General features: G+C 33.9%; 2 protein-coding genes across 2 annotated transcripts; one reads left to right on the top strand and one right to left on the bottom strand.

Annotated features, from left to right (window-relative positions):
- Positions 1-590: 590 nt before the first annotated feature.
- LOC105329688 (uncharacterized) lies at positions 591-4,241 on the bottom strand. The gene is made up of 6 exons (XM_066067859.1): positions 4,141-4,241; positions 3,913-3,972; positions 3,381-3,602; positions 2,777-3,231; positions 2,099-2,301; positions 591-1,584 (listed from the first exon to the last, which is right to left on the bottom strand). The coding sequence occupies exons 1-6, from the start codon at positions 4,202-4,204 to the stop codon at positions 1,425-1,427; spliced, it is 1,164 nt and encodes a 387-aa protein (XP_065923931.1). The 5' UTR covers positions 4,205-4,241; the 3' UTR covers positions 591-1,424.
- LOC105329689 (ferrochelatase, mitochondrial) lies at positions 4,170-16,029 on the top strand. Its single transcript, XM_011431033.4, has 11 exons — positions 4,170-4,327; positions 8,326-8,416; positions 9,199-9,321; positions 10,575-10,723; positions 10,845-10,917; positions 11,357-11,525; positions 11,990-12,088; positions 12,385-12,492; positions 12,965-13,129; positions 13,528-13,584; positions 14,047-16,029. The coding sequence occupies exons 1-11, from the start codon at positions 4,285-4,287 to the stop codon at positions 14,245-14,247; spliced, it is 1,278 nt and encodes a 425-aa protein (XP_011429335.3). The 5' UTR covers positions 4,170-4,284; the 3' UTR covers positions 14,248-16,029.
- The last annotated feature ends 1,981 nt before the right edge of the window (positions 16,030-18,010 follow it).

Genomic DNA, 18,010 nt, shown 5'->3' with positions numbered 1-18,010 from the left:
CTACTGTTCCAGAGTTAAGTCCCTTGACATGATGAAACATGTTAACATTCATTAATATTATTGTTACATGTGTATCTTGTGGTTGAAAATTATATGTTGATTAATCACATTAAGCTTCACATTGTTTGTTGGTTCATTTTTCATGTATCTGGTATCTGTCATGTTTGTTTATGTTATAGGGAGACATTTTCATGTAATATTTGTGTGTGGGTTCCTTAGTTTCCTTTCCATACAGAGTTATTGTTTTTGCCTCTTACACCTTCATCATCTAGTACATGTACACAGGGTGTAATCTTACTTAGGTTTTTGATATTTTATGTATTAATATCCTGGGATATCTCTAATGTTTCAAACATGGTCGGATCCATTATATCCATTGCCATTAGCATGCATACAAAAGCATTTTGATGTAGAAAAAAAAAATAATGTAAATTTATTGATTGATATTTTGCTACTTTGATTTAGAGATTGAAGAAAAACAAGTAAGATGAAAACAAAATAAATTAGGAATGAAAAACCTTATACTGTTGAGTAGATGATTAACTTGTGCAAAGGCAGTGAAAATTAATTGGGGTATTGTGTAACACATCTGCGTGTACATGTATTTTGATGATTCAAGAGGTCCAAGCAATGACCCTGTTGTTTGGAGATTGGTTAATCAGGTTTGATGAAATGATGGATGTTAAGAAATTCTGTGATACCTTCCGTTTATCCTGTGTGATGTTACAGAAACCAATTAAAACAGTAATATTATCAAATACAAGTTTATTTTTTTCTCTCTCTACATCTCGCAACATATTTTAAAAGGATAGCTGCAACAATAGAGGTACACTTGATTTATTCTGACAAAAACAAATTGGAGGACTACATTATTGAATGTATTATATAATTTATTATTCACCATAATTGTTAAAAATACCAGACAGACCATGGTTGTTAATCCATGGTCATTTCGAATAAACACGGAGAGAGTTTGGAATAGACTTTAACGCGAGGTGTGTTCGACTGAGTGGTAGCTTGCAAGCACTTGTCAAAATTACGTTCCAATACCGGTACCTGAACCGCAAATTTTGGTGAAGACTGATGCAAGCACACTGCCCTAAATGTCTAAAAGCGTCAAGGGCACTAAGTACTGGCAAGCACTTACTCTGCTCAACACACCCCTGTGAAATTGTACATGTAGTTTGTGATAACAGAAATTAAGCAAATCTAGAACTATAAGCTTGTTTGGAACAATACATTGAATTATTCTGGCTGTTAATTTAATTTTAGTGATGAATTTGAAAGAAATTCTGAATCTTGAGGATTTTGATGCTTCCTTGAAACATTTAGTTTCCTATTCGTTGTTAGTACATACACATGCATATAGTTCCACTGTTGATGATTTAACACACTATTTCATTACAATTGATGGATTTGAGACACTATTCTTTGATGATGTCAACGATCTCCATGACGATATCTATTTCCTCTGGAGAGACCTCGTAGGCCTCGATACTTCCGTCTTCGTGGATGACCATCCCCGGCATGTATCGATTCATGTTCTCCTTCATTACTGCTTCCATATCCGTTTTCTCTTGACATCTTTCAAATGTGAAGAGAAAAATCTTAAAGTTTGTAAATATAGTACAGAAAATTAATTGACCCTTTGTAGGAAAATTTTATTAAACAAACCGAAGTCCATAACCATTTTTCAATTCTATTTATAAGAATCTTGTACACTACTCAATTGATTTAAATTTAATGTATATATTAATTTTAGTTAAAGTACTTTGACCCTCTGAAAAGAGAGATAACTCCCTCTAGTCAATGTTTGGGTGTCAAATAACAATCCCCCACCTTGAAATATGCAATTAATCAGTACAATTTGCATATTTACATTTATTACTTCTAAGAAAAATTGTAATGATCACAAATATTTTTTAATATAAATGTACAAATAAACAGAGGAAAAATTTTTTAATATAAATGTACAAATAAACAGAGGAATAATGTTATGATCACTAATACTGACAAGAGTAAAAGTACCTGTTATGTAAGACTGCAAAGTTCTGCAGACTTCTGCATTAATTATGAGCAGCAGAACCTCAACACTTACTTTCTGATACAAGGCAGACAGACTATACAGCATGGACAGCCCAAACCAAATGCATGGATGCAGCCCTTGGGGTCCTTGATGAAGCAGTAGGCAATGAACGAGAAGATGGCAACTGATGTAAGGGTCCCTATCAGGTACTTAAGAAGGTCGGCCTGACTCGCTTTGGCTCTCGCCTCCTCGTTGCGGTCATCAGCTGTTATCACCTTGATGTGTACAAAATCAGAAAAATGAAATTTTATATGCATATAATTGCATTGGTAATTTAAGGAAGGTGCATGAATATGAACTGTGAAACATAATAATTAACTTAAAATGGAGTTGTTTTTTTGCTAGTGTAAGTTTAGATAATGTTAATATGAATTTAATTGGTGACTGTTAAATCCCTTTTTAATCCAAAAAATTATGTTTTTTAATGAAAGATAAAAAATCTCATGCATATTAACCGAAACTTGTGCCTCTGCGGTTACACTATATATGTACTAATTAAGCTTTTGTAAAAATGAGGAAAGTGATCCTGGACCATTATTAAATTGTAATTAACCTGAGTAACAACCAACCAAGACAATATTCTTATAAAATCAATATCCAAGATACATGTATATATTTTCCACTGAAAATTACTTGTGGTAAGATTTGTACAAGATCATGCAGCTTCAAATTCTATCACCACTGACATACATCAACATTGGTGTCATTGCTCCCAGAGGAGGAGGAGGAGTTCTCTAGGTGAGCATCAGCGATAGCATTGATGTCCAGTTGTCTCTTTACTCTGAGGAGCGGCCTGGGAATCTGTGGTCCTCCCTCTGTGTCCTCATCCTCAGGCAGTACCACTGGAGGAGCAAGCTGGTCCTCAATTCTTTTGTCCTCCTCTTCAATGTCCATGACCTTTTGCTCCAAATCAGAATCAGCTATTTGATTTTCCTTATTATTCCATGTCTTTGCCTTTTTATGGTGACGTCCATATTTTCTAGGAATTTTTCTGTGATGAGGATTTGGATGTTTGGCTTTTTCCGATTTGATCACAGATTTTACTTCTCCCAGAATTTTTGTGTCCTCTTTTTGATAATGATGTCTGTCATCCTTTAGATAATCTAGATCTTGATTTTGGATTTCTTCTTTACCTATGTCTTTATCTATGTTGAAAGAGATTTTAAAATAGGTGAGGGGGGTGCTTCTTGCCATTTTACGTGAACTTTATCACAGCTACAATATATAGCTGAGGGTAATATACCTCATGTTTAATTAGAAGTTAATCTACAGTTAATTTTTAGGGTTAAATTACCTTCATTTTCTTTTATTTTTATGGCCTCTTGTGTGTGGAATGTGTCTTCAGTTTTTGCAAGTTTGTGATTCTGTTCACTTTCGTCACTGTCTCTGCTCTTAGCATCACCAACATCATTTTTCTGAAGGCTGGCTTTGTACTTCATCACATCAAGCATCAGATCTTTCTCCCAGGATTTCAACTCTGGGTCAATCAGCTTTACCACATCTTGCTCCTGTCCCGCTTTATATAAGATTTTAAAAGCAAGTTAAAACAACATGCTTAATATTACAGTTAAAACAGATTTATTTTATCATTTTGACTTCATATCAATTCAAAGAGACATATGTATTTATGATTTATATTGATTTTTGTGGGGAAAAAAATGTTATCTTCCTTGTTTTCGTAATTTAATTAAAACAAAGGTTATATTAAATATGTAGCCTATCAAAATCATTCAAATTCCACAACATTTACGACGTCATTGCCCAAAAATATTGTTGTACAGTAGCTCAATATGTGAATGATCCAGTGTACTTTAACTGATACATACCTTTAGTTTCAAAATTTTCCTCGTGAAATACCTCCACGGAAACTATTTTACCACTACATTCTGAAGAAAATTATCAGCAGATAAACGAAAATGCAATCACTGAGGCAAATTAGCAGACGAAAATATTTACGGTCGTAACCTACTGTCAGGATTTCATCAATTTATGACATTTTAATTCATAAAAATAAACACGAGGAACAAAAAAGACAACTTGGTATCAAATCATACCTGATATCTGGAAAATAAGCAAGAAAAACAGCAATTTTTGAAAGCATACTACTTCTAGTTTCATTTCATCGTTATCATAGTGTGACGTCACTACCAGAAGAGGGCGCTTCTGTCAAGTGTAAATCTGAAAGTAGGAATCACAACATGGCCTTGTCGGTATCGAACAGACTGAACAGCTTTGCTAGAAGTAAGTAATAATACGTTGTTTGAATTTTGCTGAAATTACGAGATATTTTAATTAAGTAATGTTTAAAGGTCACGCAGTAAAGCATGTCAGAAATAGGGCTGTATAAAGCATGTTGAAATTTTTTCGTTACATAAGGTCGGACGTTACAAAATGATATCATATAATGATATGTACCCCCCCCCCCTCCATAACTTGCAAGTCGGTTGGATGTTGTTTGTTAATTTGTAATGTAGTTTGTACACCACATTATTACTAGCTGAAGTGGTAGATTTATTGCATTTTTCCTTCTTCCCCATGAAGACCATGCATGTTTACAATTCGTTTGACATGGTACAATATATATGCATATATTACAGAAACAGTTTTAAATAACAATGATAATACATATTATCTGACATTCTTAAAATTGATAAGTTTATCCAAATTTTGATTTTTTTTAAATTTGAAAATTTTTTGAAATCCAATATTATGCAAGTCATAAATACAGTGAAATCGCCATGCAATTCCGGTTCACGTCGGACTGTTTCTTTCATATTTTGCAAGGCTGTTCTATTTAAATTTTATACTATATATGTATATTGAAAGTACATTTTGTGAGTTATTAAGCATTTATTTTGTTTTTGAAAATAAATTCCTGGAAACAATATTTACAGAGGCATTTCAACAAGGTATATGGTTTCCCCACTTTCGGGTCATGTGACTTCAAAGGGTCAGTAATGTCGGGTAATCATCTCAGAACACAATTTTTATAAATTTGCAGCATGTAAAAAATAATGTCGATCAGAAAATATATTTACAACTTCTGATACTCAAGTAACAGGGACCAATTTCCCGACTAAATGACAGTTGTGATTCAGAATGAAATGATCGTCATTATGTCATCATTGTGATAAAAAGAAAAAAAAACCTTAAGAAAAATAACAAACAAGATAAATAAAATGACACCTGAGCTGGATGGATCATTTTATTCAATTAAATCTCTTTTTTCTCTCTTTCACGTTGTTGTAAATTCGCAGAAAAATATATTTCAGGTATAGTGACCCGCAATTGGGAAGATTACTGCAGATTGATTAATTAATTGGTGTAAATTTATTTGGGCAGTTATCATTCTGAATAATTGTTGACACATAACTAAATGCATGTGCAATATTTTTCATCCATTAATGCCCTCCCACAACTTTCACGTCAACCACGCTGCAGCCTAAATAATGAAAATAGCATGTCAAAGATGTGTGAAAATCTCCATCTCGAAAGTGATTGATTTCTAAATTCATTTCTTGGAGGGTCTGTAAATGTTAATTTTCGAATATCGTTTAATGATCAAAGACAGAAAGGCATATAGTTCATGATCAATGTATTTATTAAGTTTTTTATGCTTCAATTTAAACAAGATGACATGAAATACACAGGAGTGACCCAAAATTGTAGACGACCCGGAATTGGCGACTTCACTGTATATGTTCCTTTACGATGCATCCTTGACTAGGTCAAGCTTACATAGTCTTGGCAGGCATGTCTTTGAAAATAGATCACTGATTTTTTTGTGTCACTATGCTAAGGCTTTTGGAAGTTGTTATTTTTAATAGTATGTACAGCAAAACTCGAATATAACGAACACGGATATAGCGAATTTACGGCTATAACGAATTATTATTCATGTCCCGGCAAATTTCTTATATAAACCTATAGAAAATTGATGTATATATCGAACACGGCTATAACGAATTTACGGCTATAACAAAGTAATTTTAAGACCCCCGCTGGCAAAATTTTAACGTATTTTATCATTTTTATAACAAATTTTTTCCCTTTAAAATTTCATTGAAGAAACATGCAATTTTAAGATGCATATATAAAATACTTAAATTCAAATAGTATACGGAATTTTTTTAAAAATTGAAATGAAATGGTTATATTGACATTTTTTTGTATATGACGGTAATACTAATTTTATAACTTACGATAGTTTAGAAAACTGTTAGCCGGAAAAACCCTTAATCATTTTATAACGAATTCGCTATAATATTTTTTACGAATTCGTTATAAACGTATAGCGAATTACGGCTATAACGAAGTTTTTTCTATGGTCCCTTGAAATTCGTTATAAACGAGTTTTGCTGTATTGTGTTTATACTTGTGTCTACATCTGGGCATATAAAGATAAGTTGCTTATCATCAAGACCGATGTGAATTCAAGATAGATTACACACACAGCCATCAAGTTCTAGCAATGAAATTCTGTTTATTGCTGTTAGTAGTAAAGAAGTGTAACATAATACCTTTTGCCCTGCCAGGTAATGTACAAGTTTTTTCTTTTTAAAAAAACCACCAACCCATCGATTTCTCAATACTGTTTGCATGAGTAGAATAATTTTATGCACAAATGTTTTGCCTTCTTGATCAACAAAATCTTAGTGAAATCTCAGTGAAATTTATTGATTATAAAAAATAAAAAGATATCCAGATTTACAGTTTGATAAAGTTAACATAGATATCAGCCTATTTAACATGTTTAAAAACTAAATATATAATGATATTTGCACAAAGTGCTTTTGATCAATATATCATATTAGATGATTGATGTACATGTACCAGTCAAATCAATTTAAAACTTTTTAAATCGCTACAAGTACTGAAGAGGAAATTTTTTTTTTACTCTGTACATAATAAAAAATTCATTACCAGTAGTCTCTTTTTATGGTCAGTAATAGTCTGACCATAAAAAGAGACTATAAACTTAAAATATTGCATCTAGTAAATGAATGAATCTCATTACAACCCTTAATAAAAACAATTCTTTCTGAATGGCCGACCATCCTGAATATGCAAAGAAGTTTGAGAAAAGCAACAATATTTGTGAAATTTATGAATAAGTTCACATCCCCTAATTTTTATTAAAAAAAATGATGTGCAATAATCATTAATTTTGTAAGTTGTTATAATTATTTTCTTTACATGCGGCTGGTTTGAAGAAGGAGAAGGCTTCAGGGTTAAAAGCAAATTGGTTTTTAGATCCACTAGGGTTTAACTCTATAAACACAAGAAAATATTTAGTTTTTAATTTTTTCATCTATATGCCACTATTTATGTAGTGTACACAAAATCCATTGAGTCATTACTTCAAAATTTATTCAAGTGTGCCTAAGCCTCATCATTCTCTGAATGTTACCTCTTGTCATCTGTCGGTTTGTTTATCTTCTCTGATGATAAGTGGATTTAGTAGGAGTGCATGTAATACTGTAAACCAATTTTTATTCGTGATGACCTAGCTGTTTTTGCGATCATATACCGGAAATAAGCTACTTTGCAGTGACATATTTTCGTGAATAAGTCTGATCTACATCTGTGATGTAATCAGAGTCATAGGACAATGACTAGATTGCGGCTAGAAATATTTGTGATGAGGAGGCTGTCCAACAAACATCGCAAAAATTTCTCGCATGCAAATAAAAGTTGGTTTAACGTATTAGCTACAGGTGTGTATAGCTCCCAGTCCGAAAAAATTCGGATGGACAACCTGGGCGGGGACGACCAGGTTGTCCATCCAAATTATTTCAGACAAAGAGCTACCCAGTACAGACCTGCAGGTAATGTATAGTGTCAAAGTGACAAACTGGAACATTTGTGTTCATCATAAAAATCATAAATAATTGTCAAGATGTTAAAATAAAATTACATGATGCAAACTTTTAGAATCATTTAAATTTGTTGGAAAAATTAAGATAACACATTGTCAGGTTTATATAAATACTGCTTCATGTATAAACCTGATTTTCAGACCCAATGTTATGATTTTCATCAACAAATAGCTAAAATCTATCAGGGATGTCCCTGAATCTAAGTATTATATATCAATGGAACCTATATAAATATATAATATGTGGAAGACCAGAATTTTGTAATTCCACATCACCCACCCTGTATTCAGGTTTTTGAGAAATAAATTTGCAAGCATTTATTTCCAAAAATGATATTTTTGAGGATCTGTTTGTTCGCAGGTGCTAGCCATTACCTGAAGCAATGGAATCCAAACCATCCCTGTGGACCCTGTGTCTTGGTCAACTCTTGCCAGCATTACAGCTCAGACAGGTACTGTATAAGCACTGCAGTTACACTGAACCTGCTTATACTGTATACAGGGTTATTTTCGCCCTTGGTTATTTTCGCCCTTCTTTACTTTCAAACGGTTTGGCCCCATCTTAAATTCGCCCAGACAAAGTTGTGTTTAAAGAGAGATAATATAATACATTAGAATTCGCCCAGTCTTAAATTCGCCCGCTGATAACGAGGACAAAAGAGGCGAAAATAAAATGGGGATGAATATTTCCCTGTATATAGGAATAAGTTTAAGCTTGTAGCAAAGTCAGTTTCATTCGGATTCCTCTATTATCTACAAAATTCATAATTATCTTGCTGAATTCAGCATATTAGAATTATCATATTATGATCAATGAAAAATCAAAGTAACAGTACTGTAGATTCCTTATTTTACGCGAGTATTTAATTCCGCTATTCTACTGTTTTCCATCAAATTGCAAGAACGTAAAATCGGGAGTGTCAAAATTTTATTATAGTTTCATGTAGTTTTATTATGTTCGAAAATTAAAAGGGATATTTTAAAATTCGCGAGAAGGGTGTCTTGCGATTTTACGCGGAAATGAATTCCTTTTGTTTAATTAGGAATTTACAGTATATATCTAGTGCATTGGATCCACTACAAATTATTCTCCTCAGACATATCATGTACGTGAAATATTTGATGCTTTCACATGTGTCTAGGAAAACGAAAAAGTCAAAATATTAAATGTACATGCATGCAACAGTGATTTGAAATTTATCTTTGATTTGATTTTAACAATTTTATTCTGAAGCTCCAAACCAAAGACGGGAATTCTGATGTTAAACATGGGCGGACCTGAGAAAGAGGCTGATGTACAGAGCTTCCTGACCAGGCTCTTCCTGGATAGAGATCTGATGCAGCTCCCCGCTCAACAGTAAGGAGAGAGAGAGAGAGAGAGAGAGAGAGAGAGAGAGAGAGAGAGAGAACTATTTACGCCATGGGACGAAAGGAAAAGGAAAGATTGCTTGGGGTTTTTTTGTGGGCCACTTAGGGGTGCAGGCTACAGATGGGGGGGGGGGGGGGTTAAAACAGAAATTCATGCCAGATGCATTTCATGACATGTAAAACTCCAATACGTGTTTCATTTGGTTTCTATTACCATGATTTATTTAATAAATTGCTGACTTAAGGACATTTTTAAATTATCATGCTATATTATACAGTCATGTACCAGTATATACTGACTGACATTTGAAAGTTTGATCAAAATATAAACCCCTAAAGAAGCCTGCAGGTTAACTTGTGATTAGCTTCAAAATGATTGATCCATCTGTGTAGTGCATTCAAGTGAAGTCAATGCTTGAAAAAATGTGGTTAACAGTTGATGTTATCTTATATTGATTGTTCCAAGTTCATGCAGAATTATAATGTTTTTGTTTTGCTTGAGGGATGCATAATTCAGAGCAACCTTTTTTGCTTTTCCAAAACATTCATGTTGGCAGTACTGCGGTGTACTTTAAAGGATTTTATGTTGTTTTTCTGTAAATATTCCATGTATTGTTGGCTTAGGAAATTCGTTTACACAGTCCGCAACTGGATATTTATATGTAAGCTTTACATTCCCTAACATTTCCAGTGTAAAATTATACCTGCCCAGAAATTTTCACATTAATTGTGATTAGAGCACCATGAAGTCACACGGTGTAGAAACACTCAATATTCAACAAACTTGTTAATAATAGCATTGCTGCAAGCTTGTTTAGCATTCAGGTACCTAAGTGCACCTTGACATACTTTTTAAAAACACTACGTCACAAGATGGTGATTTAGATGTTATGTTAAATTGTTTGCACATGTATCTACAATTTTGTTGAATATTGTCATAGCTCAGTGATTAGTATTGGGCTTGTGATCTGCAGATCACAAGTTTGAATCTGCCTGGGTCTTTTTATTACATTTACTGAACTAAATTTGAAAAAAATATATAATTTTTTGTCCAAAATTGTTTCTTTTTTTGCCTATTTGACTTATATACCTCTTATCCATCATGCTATATACCGGTATTTATCATAATCAATTAATTTTCTGCTGATATGAGAAAATATTTCAAGGTGTAGTAAGCCACCTTAATACAGCACAGAATTTTATACATTGTATTCAACCTATTTTTTTTTTTGCCACTGTCAGGGTGCTAGGTCCACGCATTGCTCAGAGGAGAACCCCAAAGATCCAGGAACAATACAACAAGATTGGGGGAGGGTCACCAATCAAAAAGTGGACCGAGACCCAGGGCCAAGGCATGGTCAAACTACTGGACCAGATCAGCCCGGAAACAGGTCAGTTAATGACCTAATTATTTCTCTTTGTTTAATTTTGTCCATATCATAGCCATTATTATGATAATCATCAAAGTTTTGGGTTGTTTTTATCTAAGCTGTGAATTTTTGACAATTTCAGCTCCACATAAGTTTTATGTTGGATTTCGATACGTTCATCCTCTCACAGAGGAAGCCATTGAGGAAATGGAAAGGTAACTATGCATGACTTTTATCTATATTATATCTTTTGTCTCTCAAGATAGGCTTTTGCGGCACTTATAAAATGTTTGTGTCAAGCTTCTTCAATGAATCCTGTAAAATTAATCCTATTTGACTTAGTGTATTGAATTTTTTATATACACTTTTAAATTATATGAATGTTAGTGTTCACAAACCCCATGTGATTGATATACTGTAACAATGTTACATTTTGATGATTATCCTTTTATTAATAAGTATTTTTATTTGTATATGCAGAGCAACTACTGCTAATTCAAGTACATGTACATTGCTGAATGTCCTATAAGTTGAGATACATACAAAGCTTAGCTAATTCAAATGAACGCTTGCTGAAAAAAACAATTTACTTAATTATACATTGTAGTACACACTGATTATTATTACAATACTTGACTGCATGTTAATTTTCAGTGATGGCATAGAGAGGGGCGTGGCCTTTACACAGTACCCACAATACAGCTGTTCCACAACAGGAAGTAGCATCAACGCCTTCTACAGACACTACGCCAAGCGGGGTCAGCCCTCCAACATCCTGTGGAGCTGTATCGACCGCTGGCCCACTCACCCAGGGCTTGTCCAGGTGACAAAAGTTTATGAATTAATGTGCATTTAATAGAATTTGTGGTGTCTTATTTTTTTGTGGATTTCATGGGTACTACTGACTTTGAATACATTGATACAATATATCAGTGAATACCAGTACTCAAAGAATTACAAATTGAAGTATTTGTTTATTAATTATACAAGTACACCGTGTATGCACATAAAATGACACTTCGACAAATCTGAATGTAAAAAATTTACAATCCAAGAAAAGTTGGCTCCATAGAAATATTATCTTACATAGATCGTGATGTTCGTTTGAAAAAAAAAATATGTACCAGTACATTTCTTTCTTAATGTTAAATATTTATTGTAAATGGAAAATATGTTTTTCTCATGTTAATTTTTAGACTGGGTATGATATGTAATTCCTACACATTGTTACATTCTTATAAATGGTAACTATACAGTTACTATAAAAATTTCCCTTTATTTTCATAGGCTTTTGCTGAGAGCATTCAGAGTGAACTGGCCAAGTTTTCAGAAGATGTACGAGACGATGTTGTCATCCTATTCTCTGCCCATTCCCTCCCCCTCAAGGTAAGAGAATACGTAGGATCCAACAAAATTTTTTATCTGTCAGTGAGGAAATATAATTTCATTTCTCCTCCTTGAGGATTTGTGAATCACCATCTAACAGACCTATGGTAATGGTACACTATTTTCATTACAATTTTTCAAAGAAATGTAATGAAATGTGTAATCAACCCCTTTGCAATTAATTATCAGTAATTTTAGTGTATACACACTCTCTGGCATTGAAAAATGATTCTGTTATATCCATTTAGTCGTTCAGCATTTCAGGACTTTGATTAATGTCATTGATTCATTCACAGGTTGTAAACAGAGGGGACCCTTACCCAGCAGAAGTAGGAGCCACAGTGAACCGAGTGATGGAGGCCCTCAATCACAGCAACCAGTATCGCCTGGTGTGGCAGTCCAAGGTCAGAACCCTGCACTCAGGGCAATACTATTATATTAGCAATACAGGGCCAAACTAGAGTGATATGGCCCAGTAGCAAGGGCAATGATAGTTTTGTTCTGCTTAAATTTTTTACGTCCAATCAATGTAAACATATGAAATGTAAATAATAACACAGTCATCACTTTTCTTTCCAAATTCATTATTATTTCAATAAACTGTGGAACAATTTTGACCATAGCTTGCAATCAATGTGGCTATTAATTTGTTTTTGAAAGAATGATAACTGATATGAATATTTGTCAATATTTTGTGGTTTTAGAACTTTTACTTTCTAAAATGTTCATCTTAATGTACAGCTGACTGGGTTGCTGAAAACACAGGTTGAATTTGACCACCGCAATTGTCAAATCAAGTTGGCTACATTGTATTAAATATTAAAATAAGAGAGTTATAGCATTCATATTTTCATTCTGTGATTTGATTGGATGTAGGTTGGTCCTCTACCTTGGCTGGGTCCCCCCACTGACGCAGCTATAGAGGGACTGGCTTCCAAGGGCAAGAAAAACATCCTTCTGGTGCCCATCGCTTTCACCAGCGACCACATCGAGACATTGTATGAACTGGACCTGGAGTACGCTGAAGAACTTGGAGAGAAAGTGAGTTGGAGGGTCGAGGAGCGGGGAGCTATGTGCTTTAACAGAAAAGTTAAGCTTGAATGAGTGAACTGATTTTAGATAACTCTCAGAAACTCTCTATTTCACAAATGCCAAATGTGATGTAAAACTGGGTTAGCCTTTGGAAGAGGATCTTGCAATTTGACTGAAATGTTAAACTGAATTCAGGGTTCCGAAATGATTATTAATTATTCTTAATCCATCATGAAAAAAATAGTAGAACATTTTACTGTGGGAGGCCTGTAGCTCACAAGTCGTCCATCCAAGTTTTTTTCAGAGCATAAGCTACGGGCCTGCAGCAAGTATATGTAAGATATTTGGTCTTGTCTATAATGCACATGAATACCAGTTGCTATATAATTATCCCTTTATATCTTCAGCACAATCTGAACATACGAAGAGCACCAGCCATGAATGACAGCCCAACCTTCATCAAGGTAGGTAACTCTTACTCAGTCCTAGATGGGACTGTAACTTTAAATTTAGATATTTTTAATCTCTCAAAACATTAAATTTGTGAATATTTGGAAATGAATACTGTTTAAGAGCATATTGTTTTAATTGATTGCTTTTGATCTGCAAATGCTAGACTGATTAAATTATTTTCTGTGTTGAATTATTTAATGAAATCCTCATATCTCATTTGAAATATGACAAATTTGAAATACACACTGGCACTTTTGTTTAAATTTTAAATCAGTTGAATACTAGTACATGTATTAAATTCATAACAGCAAAACATGATTTGCAGTTGCTAGACATAATCTAGACATAATCTAGTCATTCATCTTTTGGAAAAAGCAAATTGATCTGGATGCCCTGTCAGAATGTTTATTGTTTCAACCTTTGACTTATTTTGTCACACTGCAATCATTTATGTATGTCATGACCTATTTCAGGCTCAGGCAGATCTAGTCAAGTCTCATCTGGACTCGAACAGAGCGTGCTCAAAACAGCTGCTGCTCAGGTGCCCAATGTGTGTCAACAACACGTGCGGTCAGGCCAAGCAGTTCTTCAGTGACCAGCAGGTGCTACTCGACACCCAGAGGCAGCAGGAGGGGGTGGACCGGGCGATGAGGGCCCAGTCAGCCACTGCCTAATGCAGAATCATGAGCGTTGACAAATCTGGAAATCGGTGCATGTCAACGCAGATTCAGTTTGTGGAAACCAATGTATGTCAACAAAAGTTAATTTGTTAACTTAAGATGTTCAACTTGGAAAGCCAAACTGACATATGCATTGCTGTTTATGATATTTATGCATTAAATCTGTCACAATTTTATCGAGATGAGTGCTCTGTTAGTGTAACTAAAACTGGAATCATATGTGTCGCCATATCTGGAACTCATTGTATGATGACAAGTGTAAATTTGTAAAGAACTGACTTATGCAGTGCTGTTTCATGTTCACAATGCATGTTTCAAATTATTTTCTTTGTTATAAAATAAGATTTATTAGTGTTCCAGAAAGGTCTTTCAAATGTTTTTTGAAGATTTATTTATAATATATTCAATTGATAGTACTCCTTATTATGTGCTCTGTATAATTACACTGATAAATGTATCAAGTTGTTTCAAATCCATATTGAAATTATTCTAGCTTTTTGTTTGTGTCATGTGGTCAGTCGTGAATTTTTTTTTTTTGAATACATGCATTTCTTTTCCAAACTATCTCATAAAAATTACACAATTTTAAAAAATTACAATTTTTCACTCATATAACTGCCAAGGGGAATAACTTTTCTCTTCTTTACATGTAGCTCTGAAAATAATGCAAGAAGTACTTAAATTTGTATTTATACTTAAGAACTGTTTGCATTATATATATATATATATACATCATTCTACTCTCCACTGCATGCACTTTATAATAAGTGTTTGATAGTGATAATTCCGTCTCTTTCAATTTTCACTAAGATATTTTAAACATGGATTCGAACATGTTTTATTAGCCAAGCATAGATATACCAGTAGACGTACAATTTTCATGTCAAAGGATAAGGAATTCATTTGGATGTAAGTTTTACCATGGGCATTTCCTATACACTTGAACAGAGATTTATTGTTTATTTTAGACTTATCCATATTAATGATAGAAGGTTTACTTCAGTCTATAACAGGTACCCCCCCCCCTTTTTTTTTTATCTTTGACTGTAACCACATTGTTGATCTCTCTCCGAGTTACTCAATAATACAGGATTTTTCCACCCTTAGATATAACGGTACATGTAATTCAAATTTATATCAAAATTTATCCTTCCATAACTTCACAATTTAATTTTATTAAAATAAACAGAAGATTTGTTCTTGGAAATAAAATGAATATACAGTTTTATATAACGAATTGTGTATTGAGGTGCTAGATTTTTAAGTTGGTCAATTTTGTGAATAGTTAAAACATATCAAGCACTCTTTTTTTCTGTTTCCTGTATGTATACACATATGATAATATCTTAAAAGACATTCCTCGTATAATTAAAAATTAACCTCCAGTTTTAATTGCCACTACCTGAAATTTCAAAAGCCAAAGAAATGTTTTTAAAAACGGAAAACATTTGTAGAAATGGCATGCTACATGTTTATATTTAGTACTTGTAGTTTTTCTGTGTACTTTCAAAAATGACTTATTTGTGTTCTTCTTGTGTTAAGGGTCCAGTTTCACACACACATATTAAGTTCCTTAGTGAAGGTCCCTACACTGTACATCTAATTTAATTAACTTACTGGACAGTTTATAGTCCAGTGAAGCAGGTGTGGGACTAAAACCTCTAAGATGAATATGATTTTTTTCTTTGGTCAAAACATGACATTGATATAGTTTATATGCAAATGTAAATATTATTATACATGTATGTTATTTGCAATAAACTCTTTGGACTGGTCTTTTTTTAATGTCAATTTTCCTTTGTAGATTGTTTAAACTGTGTTTAACTATACATAACTATTTAGAAGAAAACCTGCAAGTGTCCATCAAATCACTTTATTAGGGCCCTTGTAAGGAGCATATTTTCTATCACATTTTCTCAACCTAGTACATGTATGTCGCTCTCATAGGGCCTTTGGGTAAAGCAGTAAGGCTGAACCAACTACTAGGTCATTGGGTAAAGCCAATATACGTGTAGGGAATCTTCTTGTACAGATGATGTCTAGCCAAAATTTTCTCTCCCCTTGGCTTGTACCTTAACAATGAATGCTTTTAAGTAAAGGGTTTGCAGTGACCTTGAACCAAACTTAAAATTGAAAGGTTGAGTTCAGGCATATTTCTGTAAAGTCATTACCAATAGCATAATTCCCTTCCTTGGCCCAATCAGCCTTATACATATACATGTACTACCCACCCCCCCCCCCCCCCCCCCCACCCCCCCCCATTTCAACCTTTTTGGATAAAGAAAGAGTGTAATGACCTTGAACCGAATTTCTAGGTCAGAAGTAAATATCGGTATAACAACACACAGTTCTTCAACTTCATCTTAGTGTTAAAAAATAAAGGTTTCTCCAAGCCATGATGCACATAGGGCTGGTGCTTATCCCTAGTTTCCATGGTGCTAAGAGGATAAGAGTCAATGACTTCCCCTTAGATGGGACACCAGTCCATCGCAGGTTAACTCCCAGCATGAGCATCATGTATGTCCAATTTCAGCTGGGTGGACTAAGACATTGTAGATATTGTGCCCTGTCTAAGAAAACAAGTCAAAACATCAAGTGACGACAGCAGGATATGAACCAGCGACCTTTGGGTTAAATTACTGCCCTAATGCCTATATATATTGACCACTGAGCCATATGCTCCTCACATATCCCATTGCCCTCAACTATGAACAGCGGGCCCTTTTAGATGATTTGTAGTTTTCATTATTTTGTTACAAGTATGAACAGAATTTGACACATCTGACTTATTTCGAGAATTCTTGCAGAAATTTCTTTCATATATGCGTAAATGCACATGATGTTATCTTGAGCAAATAATAGATGTAGTGTGGGTTCAGATGATGCTTACTGCTTTTTGATTGATAATGCATATCATTATACATAAATCTGAATCAACATGCAGATCACTTGAAGCATTTTACGAAATGATACATTTGTGAGAGAAGTACCGTACACCAACTTTTATTTTCAAAAGAGAACATTTCGTGAGATTTGTATTAAATTAGATTTAAGTATGATAATATGCATACCAATCTAAAAGCATTGTGAATATTTCTTGTCGTGAACAAGCTCTTGAGTTGTGGTCGTAGTAACAACACGAGCCTGGATAAGGCTTACTCCAAACAGTAATCATTGCGAACCAGTTTATCTTATTAGTAAACTGCGAAATAATGTCATCGCGAGTAAAAAACAGATGTTAATTGGTTCACAGTAAAACATGATTGTATACTTTAATTCACGAAATAATGCTGCCGTACCCAGGTTTATATCAGGGTTAATTGTGACCCGAACAAAGTGGCATCTTTTTGTCATTCTTCTGACCTCTTATATAATAGTGTAAAACTTAAATACTTGATGACTTTTAAGGCCCTTGGCTCCATGTTCACGTGGGCAATGACATTCATCAAGGTCAAATTGTATACAGTAAGTCAGTAACTTATAATGGCCGTCCTCAAAAGTAGCAAACGCACCTTCAATTTTATACTCATCTGAGTGTATTTATTAAACCTTCTAATTTTCACTTTCCAAGGGGTATATTAATTATAGCCCCGCTCCGAAGGAGAGGGGGTATACTGTTTTACCCTTGTGTGTCTGTCTGTCCGTCTGTCTGTCCGTCCGTAACAAAAATTTCTGTCGCATTTATCTCAGCAACTATTTATCGCAGAGACTTGAAAGTTTTACACAGTGTTTGTTAAGGCATGCCATATCGTGGGAT

The sequence above is a fragment of the Magallana gigas genome, chromosome 1 (genome assembly GCF_963853765.1).
Source record: "Magallana gigas chromosome 1, xbMagGiga1.1, whole genome shotgun sequence".
Classification (NCBI taxonomy): Eukaryota; Metazoa; Mollusca; class Bivalvia; order Ostreida; family Ostreidae; genus Magallana; species Magallana gigas.
The sequence above is the reverse complement of the archived record's forward strand: the minus strand, read 5'-3'. Positions and strand labels throughout refer to the sequence as shown.